Source organism: Ranitomeya imitator, chromosome 3, assembly GCF_032444005.1.
Source record: "Ranitomeya imitator isolate aRanImi1 chromosome 3, aRanImi1.pri, whole genome shotgun sequence".
Classification (NCBI taxonomy): Eukaryota; Metazoa; Chordata; class Amphibia; order Anura; family Dendrobatidae; genus Ranitomeya; species Ranitomeya imitator.
In genome coordinates, this window is record NC_091284.1 from 114,710,990 (window position 1) to 114,723,613 (window position 12,624).

The window sequence follows — 12,624 nt, forward strand, 5'->3', positions numbered from 1 at the left end:
AGAATAAGCATTTTTTTTTCAAAATATAAAATTGGGTGTAGAAAAAAAAGAAATACTGTAAATAACTAATGTCAAATGGCATTTTAATCTGCATGTGCTGTAGACAAGTCATAAAATAAGTTCTTGGTGTTTAGTGCATATTGTGTCAGTGATACATGCCAGACAAAACAAGCCTCATCCATCTTGTAAGAGCTCCAAAATTTTGTGTCGAGGAAAAAAAGAATAGGTATTTTTGTTTAGAAAAATGTGACACTCTCAATAATTTAGAGCTTAAGAAAAAGCTATTTACTGGAACATCAGTTCAGTGGATTTTGTCTCCATGGACATAATTATCACAACATGTTCTGTAAACATACATAGCATCACATTTATGTTACTCATCAAGATCCAGTCAACTAACCTTGCCAATTTCTTCTCGGCTTTGGGTGAAAATTATGACAGTTGACTGTGATAGTCATAAATAATTATATTAGCTAATTGGCACTTTCTGGGCTCAGGTTATATTTACAGCAATTTTTTATTACAGTAGAGAATAAATAAATTATTTTTTCTCTCCATAAAAACATATGCTGAAATGTATGCAAAAATGGATTCAAATGTATCCCAATGTTTGAAGAAAAGTGTTCATTTTGTAGTATATTATTAAATTGTATGATACACAATACTTGTCAATAATATCAAGAAATTGTATCCAGCATGGCGTAAATTTGGGCTAAAATAGCCTAAAGGTATGCATATATATGCATATCTGTTCTGGTCCATAAATACTAAATATAATTGTTTGTTTGGACTCTTTGTGTGGATCAAGATTAATCTGGCAATGGCCGCGATTCATAAAGACTGGCAATTTTCTTGATCTTGAAGTTAGATGCATAAACGTTTTCATGAATCTGGAGCGATTGATGAATGGTGTCTAACAACAAACATCTGACAAATGGTGAGGACTGGAGAAAGAGAACTGGTTCTATCCTAACAAAATATCACAAGGCAACTTTTATCACTTGTAACATTAGGTTTATTAGACAGGATAACGCATTCATAAAAAGATGTTGTGGTGGTGTGTTCATTCCAGAATTTAGATACAAAGGACCTTTGTGCTAGAGTTATTCCACAGTCCACAGTCCAGGTTAGCAAAAGAAATGCCAACTGTTACTCACTGGGAGGCATTGAACAAGATAATTACACACAGGCACCAATCTCTAAACTTCTCTGGTGTAGAAATTGTCTTCACACTAAACCTATGTGCTCTCTCACCCTTAATGTAGCTAATCATGGTGATGTCCATGGATATTCTCTTCATTCAATGTAATAAACCTCTACACTCCCTTCTATGGTTGATATCCTCGCCCTCTCTCAGTAATGGTTATAGTGTCATGTAGGTGGGTTGATGTTTCCCCCTTGGTACGAATTACACCAGCAGGCAGAGCAAGTTCTAGCTCTTTACATGTTCCCCTATGTTCTTCTTTAAAGTCCTTTGGTCAGTTCAGCTTAAAAGCGAGAAAACATTGACTTTTTCTATCAGGTGCTTTTTCAGAAAGGCATACATATTAATGACATTTGCATGGCCGTAAGGCAATTAAGGTTACCAGTTGGTATTTTTACAGGGTAAAAGGCAATTCACAGAAACCAGCAAAGAATATCATAATTCCCAACAGTAAGGTTTAGGTTGCACAAATACTTAAGTTTTTAAGAGGTTGGAGGACCCATTTTTACCCCGATACATACACTCCATTTCACATATTTGCCTAATTCCACAAAAAACATCTTTAGACTAGGAGCATTGGCCCAAAATCTAAAACTGAATGGAAAAACAACTTCAGTTTAAATTCATCCAATGATTAAATATTTGGCATTTGTAAATTCAAGTTCAAGTTCATATTGAAATATCGGGTGCAAGTTGGACTCAAGTAGCAATAATGGATCTTTACATGGGATGACAAATATCAGTGTTTATTATGAAATTTTGGGATTTGCATTATTTCATAATTAAGCTTTACTCATTGCCCTGCAATATTTTATTATATTGAGTATGTCAGAAAACCTGAAATAAAAATATGTCTGAATCAATCTCCAGAAAACATTCATTCTTTTTAGGATTTATTTTAATAACATTACAAAGTGAATAAAATGACATAATGATATGTGAGTTGGGTCATCCATTGTATCATGGCTGTAAAACAAAGAACAGGAAGGATTAGTTGTGAGTTGTAGCCTTTGTGTTATTTGTCAGATTATTTGATTTATTTGAGAAGGTACAGTAATGTTCTGGAAGCAAGATGAGATTAGGAGATAAGTTATCCTGTACGCCAAGCATGCAAGTTGATGAACTCTTTTATTAAATAATGTACCAATTGCTTTAGTCAACGTCGAAAATTTGGTCATGGGCTCACAATCTGTGTTTACAACGTTCTTTTACTAGAATGTGAAGTTCTTATTTCAGCAGTAGCACAAGCAACAAGTAAATTATCTACTTTGGAGTTCCGTTGTGTAAACTCCATGTGCTTCATAAACCATCGGAGCTCAGTCTGTTGGTGGCACATGTGGGATTTAAAGTTTACTCTTTCTAAAGGGTTTCCCTGGCACTTGGCAACAGAAACTGAGAAACATTGTTTCAAAGAAAAAGTTTATTTTAATCACTTTATGGCAGGTTTCCTAGATCCACATGTAAGAGGTTGGCATGAAGACAGGTGACGTATTATATATCCTGGTATACTCATCTCTCATTCACTGCACCACTGGAGAATATCTTGTTAGCAGTCTGTCTTAAGTGTTTATAGTGTACCAGACAGAAAATCTGGAATAACATGGCTTGGAATGTTCTTTGCCTATACTTCTAGAATAATTGGGCAGCATTTAATAGTCTTTCGAAATTGGCTAGCTACAACTGAGCTTAGATTTGCAGATGTGTGTATAAATGCACACTGTGAGCGGCAAGCAATCAAGGGTGATGATGCTTTGGAGTGCATAAGTCAGCGTACGCAAGAAGTGTAGAGGGTTTGAAAACTTTATTTTATTTTCTTTGATCTGAATATATAGTGAAATTGTAGCAGATTGACGGTAGCAATTAAATTCAGCAATCACTAAATAAAAACATCTCGCAGTTGTACGTCTTAGACTGCTTTCACACATCAGGTTTTTGCCATCAGGCACAATCCGGCGAATTTTGAAAAAAATGGATCCGGCAAAAGTTGCCGCCGGATACGTTTTTTTCTCATAGACTTGTATTAGCGCCGGATTGCGATGGATGGCCTCACGTTTCACCCTTTTTTTGCCGGATCTGTCGGAAATTCATTTTCCGGTGGCCAGAGAAAACAGACATAGGAACGTTTTTTCTGTCCGTTGAAAAAACGGACAGCAATGGATTCGGCAAGAAATGGATGAAGCGTGAGGTCAAATGATGGAATCCGGTGACGGATTCCATGTTTTTAAACAAATCATGCATTTTCCATTCTGGGGTCTCTCTCTCTCTCTCTCTCCTCCCCAGAATCCAAAATAGTCGGCAGAGCCACAAACTCGGATCAGTTTTTCACAATTTCCGACAGATCCATTTTTTTTCAAAATTTGCCAGATTGTGCCTGACAACAAAAAACTGATGTGTGAAAGCAGCCTTACACTCTATCAGGAAGCTTGATTTGGTACCCATATTGACCACTAAAGGGGCATGAACAATCTGTGTCACTATTGGATTTGGCTAAGGACTAAATTGTGATTCAAACATTCCACAACTACACACTCATTGCCAATCAAAAGTAAGAAAAGTCCTTGTGCTCTCACAATCAGTAGTTTGTGATAAAAACTGTGAAGTGAAAGAGTGTACAAAGATGGGTGACCCTATTAGAGGAAGATAAAAACTAAAATATATGGTAAGGCTCTCCTAGTGAATAGTGTGGTAATACCTGGTTAAAAGGTCCAACTGCTGCTACCTCGTGGCTTGGGAAGACCCTCCAGGTAAAAGTCACAAAACACTTCTAAGTAGCATACATGGCAGGAAAAGTGTCTCGTGCTGCAAAAATAGTAGATGAAGGTTCTGTTATTGGATAATAAGTTTATGTGCTGTAATGGAGCATTTTTCAAGTATAAAAAAACAGTTCACAATTAGCAGTTGATATAATCCAATGAGAAGGCTTATCTCCGACTTTTATTATTTTTAACTACCTGCCTTTTCTGCACAGGGACGATTTTTCTGGTTCAGCCTCTGATTTTGTTTCTCTTTACCTCTTATCAACAGAGCAGTGTCTTCTCTTTCACTTTGCTCTGTCTACTTCATACTAATAGACAGCCAGCTCCCCGCAGTTAGGTGGAGGGGATCTGTCTGTCAATTAGCTTGATATTGGCAGAGATGCCCCATCAACAGGTAAAGATACCTCTCTGTCGATGTGACATTAGCAGAAGCAGGAGAATTGGCAGAAGTTATGTGTGATCACTCTTAGCCGGCGGAAATCATTGCCAGGCAGAACAAGCAGGTAGTTAACCACTAGTTGCCTGTTAGCTCTTAGCTCCATACATGAGAATAATACAAGTCCAGGATAACCCCTTTAATATGATTCAAAATAAGTATGTGGCAATTGATGCTATCATCACCACATTTCTCTCTCATCATCACAGACAGAATTCTTTACTGTAAAAGCAGTGAGACTTTGGAATCATCTGCCACACGATGAACATTGAACAAGGAGGGTATGGATTTCTGAAGAAGGGATGTTAATCTAGGGTCCTCTTCTAATTGGCCATGTTTTAAGTCTGAAGGAATTTTTTTATAATATAAGGCAATTATAATTTAAACAAATATGGGTCCAGCTCACCGTAATAGACATCCTTAGGTGCTCGGAGCACAGGAAACACTGCGTCAAGGCATAGAGCAATCACAAAACAGGAGAAAATCCAGCTCAACGAACTTGTGAACAAACTTCTTCCTTTATTCACTCAATCATGATGCATCATGATTAAGGGTGCATAGTCACCTGAAATGCGTCAATGCCGCATATCATATAACTTACATAGTTGATTCTGTTTTATCCTCCACTGAGCACTTTTACTGGATACAGAAAGAAGTTTGTTCACAAGTTCGCTGAGCTGGATTTTCTCTTGTTTTGTGGCAATTACAATTTGCCTCATGGGGTTCCTTTGGATCAACAATTTAATTTAATAGGTTTGATTTTATGGACCCATCTTTTGCACACCTGTCTTGATAAACACTGCGCTTGAGTAACAATGCTAACAAATTGCTTAGCTTTGTTATTTTTATTTCTCCCTTCAAAATGATTTTAGTTTGTTTCATAATGGATTTATATAGATTATTGGTGAGATTAAAAGGTGGGAAAAGTTCTTAAATGCTTTTTCTTGGTATGATATTTTTACATGACAATAACTTGGAATTTCAACAGGGATGTGTAGACTTTTAACATCGACTATAAGTCACTGGAGTCCATCATATGATGTATTCGGCCCAACTTTGAGTCTTCCAGGAAGACATATATCATCATCACAAGTGTTATTTTCCATTAAAACATGGTTATAGTGTTTTGATACAAATAATAGAATAGCCTTATAACTCCATTTTTTGGTTATCACTACCTACCTCATATACCCAATGTAAGTCACTTGGATAAGTCAGAATTTGTTGAAATCTGTCACATCCATTTAGAGTGTTTTTGTCATCACATGGATAGATAAATTGTAATAATGGTTCTTACAATAACAGTTTTAGAATTTTATTGTTTTAGCAAAATTTGCTGAAGAATAATTATGACTGTAATTTTTATCCTAGAGTTTAATGAATTGTTGCATTATTCTGTATTTCTTTACTATGGTTTGAAGTTGGTGGAATTAAAATAACTGGATAACAACCTGAACGGGAATGGTAACAGCATCTAGAGATTATTATGATAACCATGAGGGTGGTAGAAACATATGTTAGGATCATTAGTAAGGAAATAGCTCCATAAGACATTGTCATGATAAAATCATGGGAACAGCGGCAAGTAGGAAATGTCGATATAAACAGTGGGGCTCAATGAATAGGCTAACAGAACAAATAGCATCGTAAAGCTCACACAACCTTTTCATATCCATAAACAGTGATTTTTAATTGAGACTGATAGTCAAACTGGAAACTCAAAAGCAATAATTAATTAAAGAGAAGGAGAGAGGGTTTCATCACTATCCCATTTTGAAAACGTTTTGCAAAAATTTTTTTCTTTGACATAACAGTTAATAGTGTCACATCATTTTTGTTCTGTTTTGATCAAGTTTATTGATTTTTTGCTATATAATTTCTTTCAGAATGCATGAATTGTACAAGACTGGCAGCAATAGCAGAGAGGATAAGCAACCTTGAAGCTAAGGTAAAAAGTCAATAGCCATTATTATATTTAAGCCTTTACATTTGTCCTGATACATCTAGATTAAAAGCTCCATAAACTCTTCGATAAGCATTGTTTCACTAACTGCATTTCTGGTCAAACAAGTATTTTGCTGCTATTTGTCACAACTGAATGTGCCCTTTATTGACTTGGGGAAGCCAAGACACGTGCCATGACACGTGCCAGTGGTGTCTTGGAATAATAATGTAATAAGTTTACCTGTAAATTTGGGCAGCATGGTGGCTCAGTAGTTAGCACTTTGGAGTGCTTTGGTCATAGGTTCAAATCCAACCAGGGATAACATCTGCAAGGACTTTGTATGTTCTCCACGTGTTTGTGTGGGTTTCTCCCTGATTCTCTGGTTCCCTTCCACATCTCAAAGACATACTGATAGAGAATGTAGATTTGAATAGTTGAAGAGTTGAATAGTTGCAGAAAATACTGTATGTACTTAACATTTAAAGTGACCCCCATTGCCCACAGTATGTGACTTATACATTTGTAATGTTTAGCAATTATACTTAATGGCCTCCGCTCTGTTGCAGCGTCTTCCATATCTGTGGTCAGTGCTATGTTCTTTTCATGTCCAAAATGGCATTTGCAGATTTTGGGAGAGCCATGTGTGGTAAGCCTGAATCATGCCCTCTAGCCTTTCCATTGGAACCAACATCAAAAAGTTGGGGCACTGATCACAGATAAAGGAGTGTATAGTCACATTTGCTATGGATGGTTGCCAGTTTATAGTTTTATAGTACTATAGTAGAGATTATAAAAAGAGCTGAAAGCAGAAAGTGTGTTAGTGTGTGGGGTCAAGATTACATTAAACCTTGATGTCCCCTGTGAAGAGTATAAAGAACTAAACGTACCGTCACATTTAGCGACGCTGCAACGATATAGACAACGAGCCGATCGATGCAGCGTCGCTGTTTAGGTCGCTGTAGAGACGTCAAACACGGCAACAGCAGAATGATGCAAGAGCGATCCAGTGACGTAACGGCGACTCACTTATCGTTCTCGCTGGCTGTTCGCTCCATGAAGAAACATTCCAGGCATCGTTGCTTTTGCTGTCAAACATGACGAATCACGCCGACGTAATGACCAAATAAAGTTCCAGACTTTCAGCAACGACCAGCGATGGCACAGCAGGATCCTGATCGCTGCTGCATGTCAAACACAACGAGATCGCTATCCAGGACGCTGCAACGTCACGGATCATTGTCGTTCTCGTTGTAAAGTTGCTCAGTGTGAAGGTACCTTAAGTCAGAGGCACAGAATGGTTCCATAATAAAGGGCATGATGCAAGTGAAAGCTGAGAAGAGCCTGTTGAGAGAGATGAAGTTACACAGAGTCATGATTCAAGTGGAATGATTGCAGTAGTTGCTTGGTCAGCCCTTGTGAGGCATGCCTGATGAGATGGAGAGAATAATATTGTAGGACAAATGCTTTAAGAGCAATGGGTGGCTGAATGTGATATTTTTTGTACTGTGTTAGTTGGGGGCAAAGAGGACATTAACTTTGAGGTGGGTAATACACATCTGTTTTCTTGAAACCCTATGCCTATATAGAGTAGAAAAGGAACTTTGTGCAGCAGGGACCATTGCAGAAGCTTAAGTAATTAAAGTAAAAATTTATTTGGCCCACATTGCACTTGTCTAGAATTATGGGTAGAGCTATACTGTGTCCATAAAAAAACAGTGTTTTGTACTTTGAAAAGGTGCGTGTGTGCAGTGGGGTATCTGACATGAGAATGAGTGACTGACCTCCAAGAACCCCACAGCTTCATTGCAGGATGGTGTAGTAAGTTAATATAACCAGTGGAACTTGGGTGCCCAGTAAGGCTGCCGTCACACTATCAGTATTTGGTCAGTATTTTACATCAGTATTTGTAAGCCAAAACCAGGAATGGAACAATTAGAGGACAAGTATAATAGAAACATATGCACTCCTTCTGCCTTTATCACCCACTCCTGGTTTTGGCTTACAAGTACTGATGTAAAATGCTGACCAATTACTGCTAGTGTGACGGCAGCCTAAAGCCCCCGTCACACACAGCGAGATCGCTAGCGAGATCGCTGCTGAGTCACAAGTTTTGTGACGCAACAGCGATCTCAGTAGCGATCTCGCTATGTGTGACACGTAGCAGCGATCAGGCCCCTGCTGTGAGATCGCTGGTCGTGTCGGAATGGCCTGGGCCATTTTTTGATCGTTGAGGTCCCGCTGGGTAGCACACATCGCTGTGTTTGACACCTTACCAACGACCTTGCTGACAGGACGTCCCATTGAATCATCATGAAATAGCATCGTTCTACAGGTCGCTACAGGTCGCTACAGGTCGCTACAGTTCGCCGCATCGCTGCTGCGTCGTTGGGGAGATCGCACTGTGTGACATCTCACCAGCGACCACATAGCGACGCTTGAGCGATCCCTGACAGGTCGTATCTTTGTCGGAATCGCTCAAGCGTCGCTATGTGTGACGGGGCCTTTAGAGTGAGACCTCAGAATAGTCACTGTCAGAGTCATAGGGCTGGGGGGTCTAAGAGAGAGACTATATGTCTGTACAGGAAATAAATATATCTTGGTACCGTGTTAGCCAGTAGATAGAAAAATATTTAGAATTGAGAGTCCTCAGTGGTTGATACCTTTTAATGGCTAACTGAAAAGATGGTAACAAATTGCAAGCTTTCGAGACTACACAGGTCTCTTCATCAGGCAAAGACTAAAACAAATTCTGAAGAATCACATATTTATGCACAACTTGGCATAGAAAAAAAAAGGGAAAAACCATGGATAAGCCAGGTTACATGAAGCAGAATTACCATGGGTGATAAACAGTTACGTCCATAAATATTGGGCCAGTTCTTAGATAAGGAATGTTTTATTGTCCTCTAATTGGGGTCTCTGTTGTGATGACCCCACATGGTCTGAGGGGCAAGTTCCTTAGTTGATGTAAAAAGACATAAATTCATGCAACACATTCATTCCTGCAGTGTGAGTGTCAAAGGTCGTCATCAGTTTATATTCCCAGACTCTTCTGTCTCTCTGGGATTTGAAGCTACCCTTTAACACAAGTAATTTCATGTCCATAATGTTATGATTTGGGAGACAGAAATGTATTGCCACAGGTAGATCCATTCTTTTTTTTTCTTTCTCTTATTGTATGGCGATGAGAGTTCATCCTTGTTCTCAGTTTCTGCCCTGTCTCCCCCACATACAGACCCCCAGTTGGACATTTAGTACAAATAATTAGGTACACCACATTAGAAGTGTCGCAGCTGAAAGTACCTGGTATCTTGTTGTCCTGATGTGAATTGGGGATCTTTATCTTGTCCATGGTCATTATAAATGGACAGGTTTTACATTTTTTCTGGTTGCAAGGAAAGGTACCTGCAGCTGTGGGAGAGGACAGTGAGCTCTTGACAATGATGCTTCTTAGATTTGGGGGCTGCCTAAAACACAGTAGTGGGGGGTTTGTTAAAATGGATTGTAAGCGGGCATCTTTTTGCAGTAAAGGCTGTAATTTCCGTGCAGCTCCCCTTAGCACCTCCAGATTTGGATTGTAGGTAACTACTAGAGGCACCCGGTTATTTTCTTCTTTAGCTTTGTAATGTAGCAGGTGCTTCCTTGATATTCTGGAATTGCTGGACTTTGCCCACAAAGCAGAAACACAAATATAAAAACAAGCCTTTAAAAAGGCGCAAATAGAATAATAAATTGGATGCAGAAAAAAATGGAACAAGACACACAAAACCAGAGAAAGAAACAGGCTTTGATGAATTATGGCTTTAGTTTTTGTAAGGAAAGAAAAAAAGAAAGAAAGAAAGAAAGAAAGAAAGAAAGAAAGAAAGAAGGAAGGAAGGAAGGAAGGAAGGAAGGAAAGAAGGAAGGAAAGAAAGAAGGAAGGAAAGAAGGAAGGAAAGAAAGAAAGAAAGAAAAATAAAGAATTAATGAAAGAGAGAAAGAAAGAAAAAATGAAAGGAAGAATGAATGATTAAAAGAAAAATAAAGAATTAATGAATGAAAGAGAGAGAAAAAGGAAGAAAGAAAGAAAAAATGAAAGAAAATAAAAGGAAGAAAAAATGAAAAAGAAAGAATGAATAATTAAAAGAAAAATAAAGTTTTAATTAATGAAAGAGAGAAAGAAAAAGAAAGAAATAGAAAAAAATGAAAGAAAAAGAAAGAATGAATGATTAAAAGGAAAATAAAGAATTAATGAATGAAAGAAATAGAAATGAATATATTCTTATTAAAGTAAAATTTTATGTTCACTATAAAAATAAATGTTGATTTGTATTATTATTTATAATAGTGTAATAGCAAATGTTAAGTCTACACAATAGTGTGTACTGGAACCTTTAGCAATTCCCTCAAGTAGTACGTACCATTACATATTCTACATTTAACACCTGACCTACTAACCCACGTGTTAGGAAATATGTATTTTTCTTCTGCATGTTTAATTTAGCTTGACACATTCTTCTCAAGCAGTCACTTATAGCAAGTTTTGGATTTCCCTTTATTAACATTGGCCACTCTAATCAGTCAAACCTACTTTCTACTTGAATCACATATTACTACACTTGGCAAGTGCAAAGGAAACACTTAAACTGATTTAAGTCTGTTTTCATTTGTATATGAATGCCCGCACAGTGAGGCTGATAAAATAAATGTTATTTGAGTTTACTATGATCTTAACATAGAAATGTCAGTGTTAATAAGTTATTTGTTTGTATTTTTAAGGATTTGTTTGCTTAAGACAACCTCTTTCCATGTCGTGGGTCCTTAGGGAAGCTGATAGGGATTGATGATATTGCCATAATACTCATTTTTACCATTTACACCAGTAAATAAATTTACCCTAGATGTGAATCTGTTCATGGTGGCACCCTGTAAAAGCTAAGTAATGCCCAAAAGGTATGATGTCATGCAGAGTAATAGGTCCAGCACTACCAAACTTTTTAGCATAATACAAAATCTACAAAGGGGCCCTTATAATGTTCTCCATGTTTTTGCATTGTTTTCCTCTCGATGCTCTGGTTTCCTCCCACACTCCAAAGACATACTGGTTGGGAACCTAGATTGTGAGCCCCAATGGGAACAGTGATGATTTCTGTAAAACGCTATTGAATATGATAGCACTAGTAAAATAAATAAATATTAGTCACATGGCCGTTAACGGAATGGGACCTTTTGTTACCACTCAGATTCTAGGACTTGAGTGCTGCTGCATCCCCTAGACACTTACAGTGATGTCTCTGACTTTCAGAACTTTTAGTATTGAAAGTCATGTAGAATATGTAGAAAACAATAAAAACATATAAATATAATGTAGCTATTATGTATATAACTATACCTCATCTTTGTGGCTGCAGACAGATTTGTATGTGTAGGAGGAGGTTTTTATGTTATGACTACTGAGGAGCGAACCCGAACTGCAAAGTTTGGGATTCGTACCGGACTCTTATCAACTGAACACAGTCTTTTTCACGGAAATGCATCAAAATGTTTGGGTTCACCAGCTGAATAAAGCTTGTTGAAATGCTGCTGGGCAGCCAAACAAGCCTTTAGGTTGTGGGCACTTCCGGAGCCATCACAGCCATGCTACCCTACCTGTATAAAGGCCAGGTCCCAAGTTGCTCTGCCATTCTGTTCCTCATGCGCTGTCAGTTTGGTTCTCTGTGCGATATCACCTTTATGTTGTGTAACTGAAAAGACTGTTCCTGTGTGCAATTGCAGTGTTGTGTAGACTGTACTAAAAATCTGTTCCAGTGTGCCATAGTCTCCTTGTGTGGACTGTCCTAAAAGCTTGTTCTTGTGCCATATCAGCTTTGTGCAGACTGCTCTAACAGCCTGTTCCTGTGTACCATACCAGCGTTGTGTATAATGGAGAAGAAAAATAATCAGCTTACCCATAACGCATTAGTTGAACTTCGGGAGCACAGACCCACTGTGTCCAAACGTATAAAGTCAAAAAGAAGAAAAATGTCCAGCTCCACCGAATCCGTGAAGATAAAATTTCTTTATTCACAAACTTGTAACATAGAGGGTACAAACTTCAGCGCAAACTGTGTGGGTGTGAATCTCATCGCGTTTGTGGAGACTAAGCTCCCTTAATCATGACATTCCAAATAACCCATGTATCCCACTTAAATATCCCTAGGCTGGTGAACACACCGGTAGAATAAGTAATTAATACTACTGGTGTGGGGTGTGGGCATAAAATAGACAAGTGAAGAGATTACCTGACATAGTAATCTCTTAAGAC

The 12,624-nt window shown here is 38.0% G+C and overlaps 1 protein-coding gene across 1 annotated transcript in view; it reads left to right on the top strand.

The window, feature by feature from the left end:
* The window catches only part of COL26A1 (collagen type XXVI alpha 1 chain), an 817,346-nt gene that overhangs the window by 701,354 nt on the left and 103,368 nt on the right, over window positions 1–12,624 (top strand). The window contains exon 4 of the mRNA XM_069761307.1: window positions 6,283–6,344. Within this exon, the coding sequence (XP_069617408.1) occupies window positions 6,283–6,344 (62 nt within the window). The remainder of the gene's footprint in view (window positions 1–6,282; window positions 6,345–12,624) is intronic.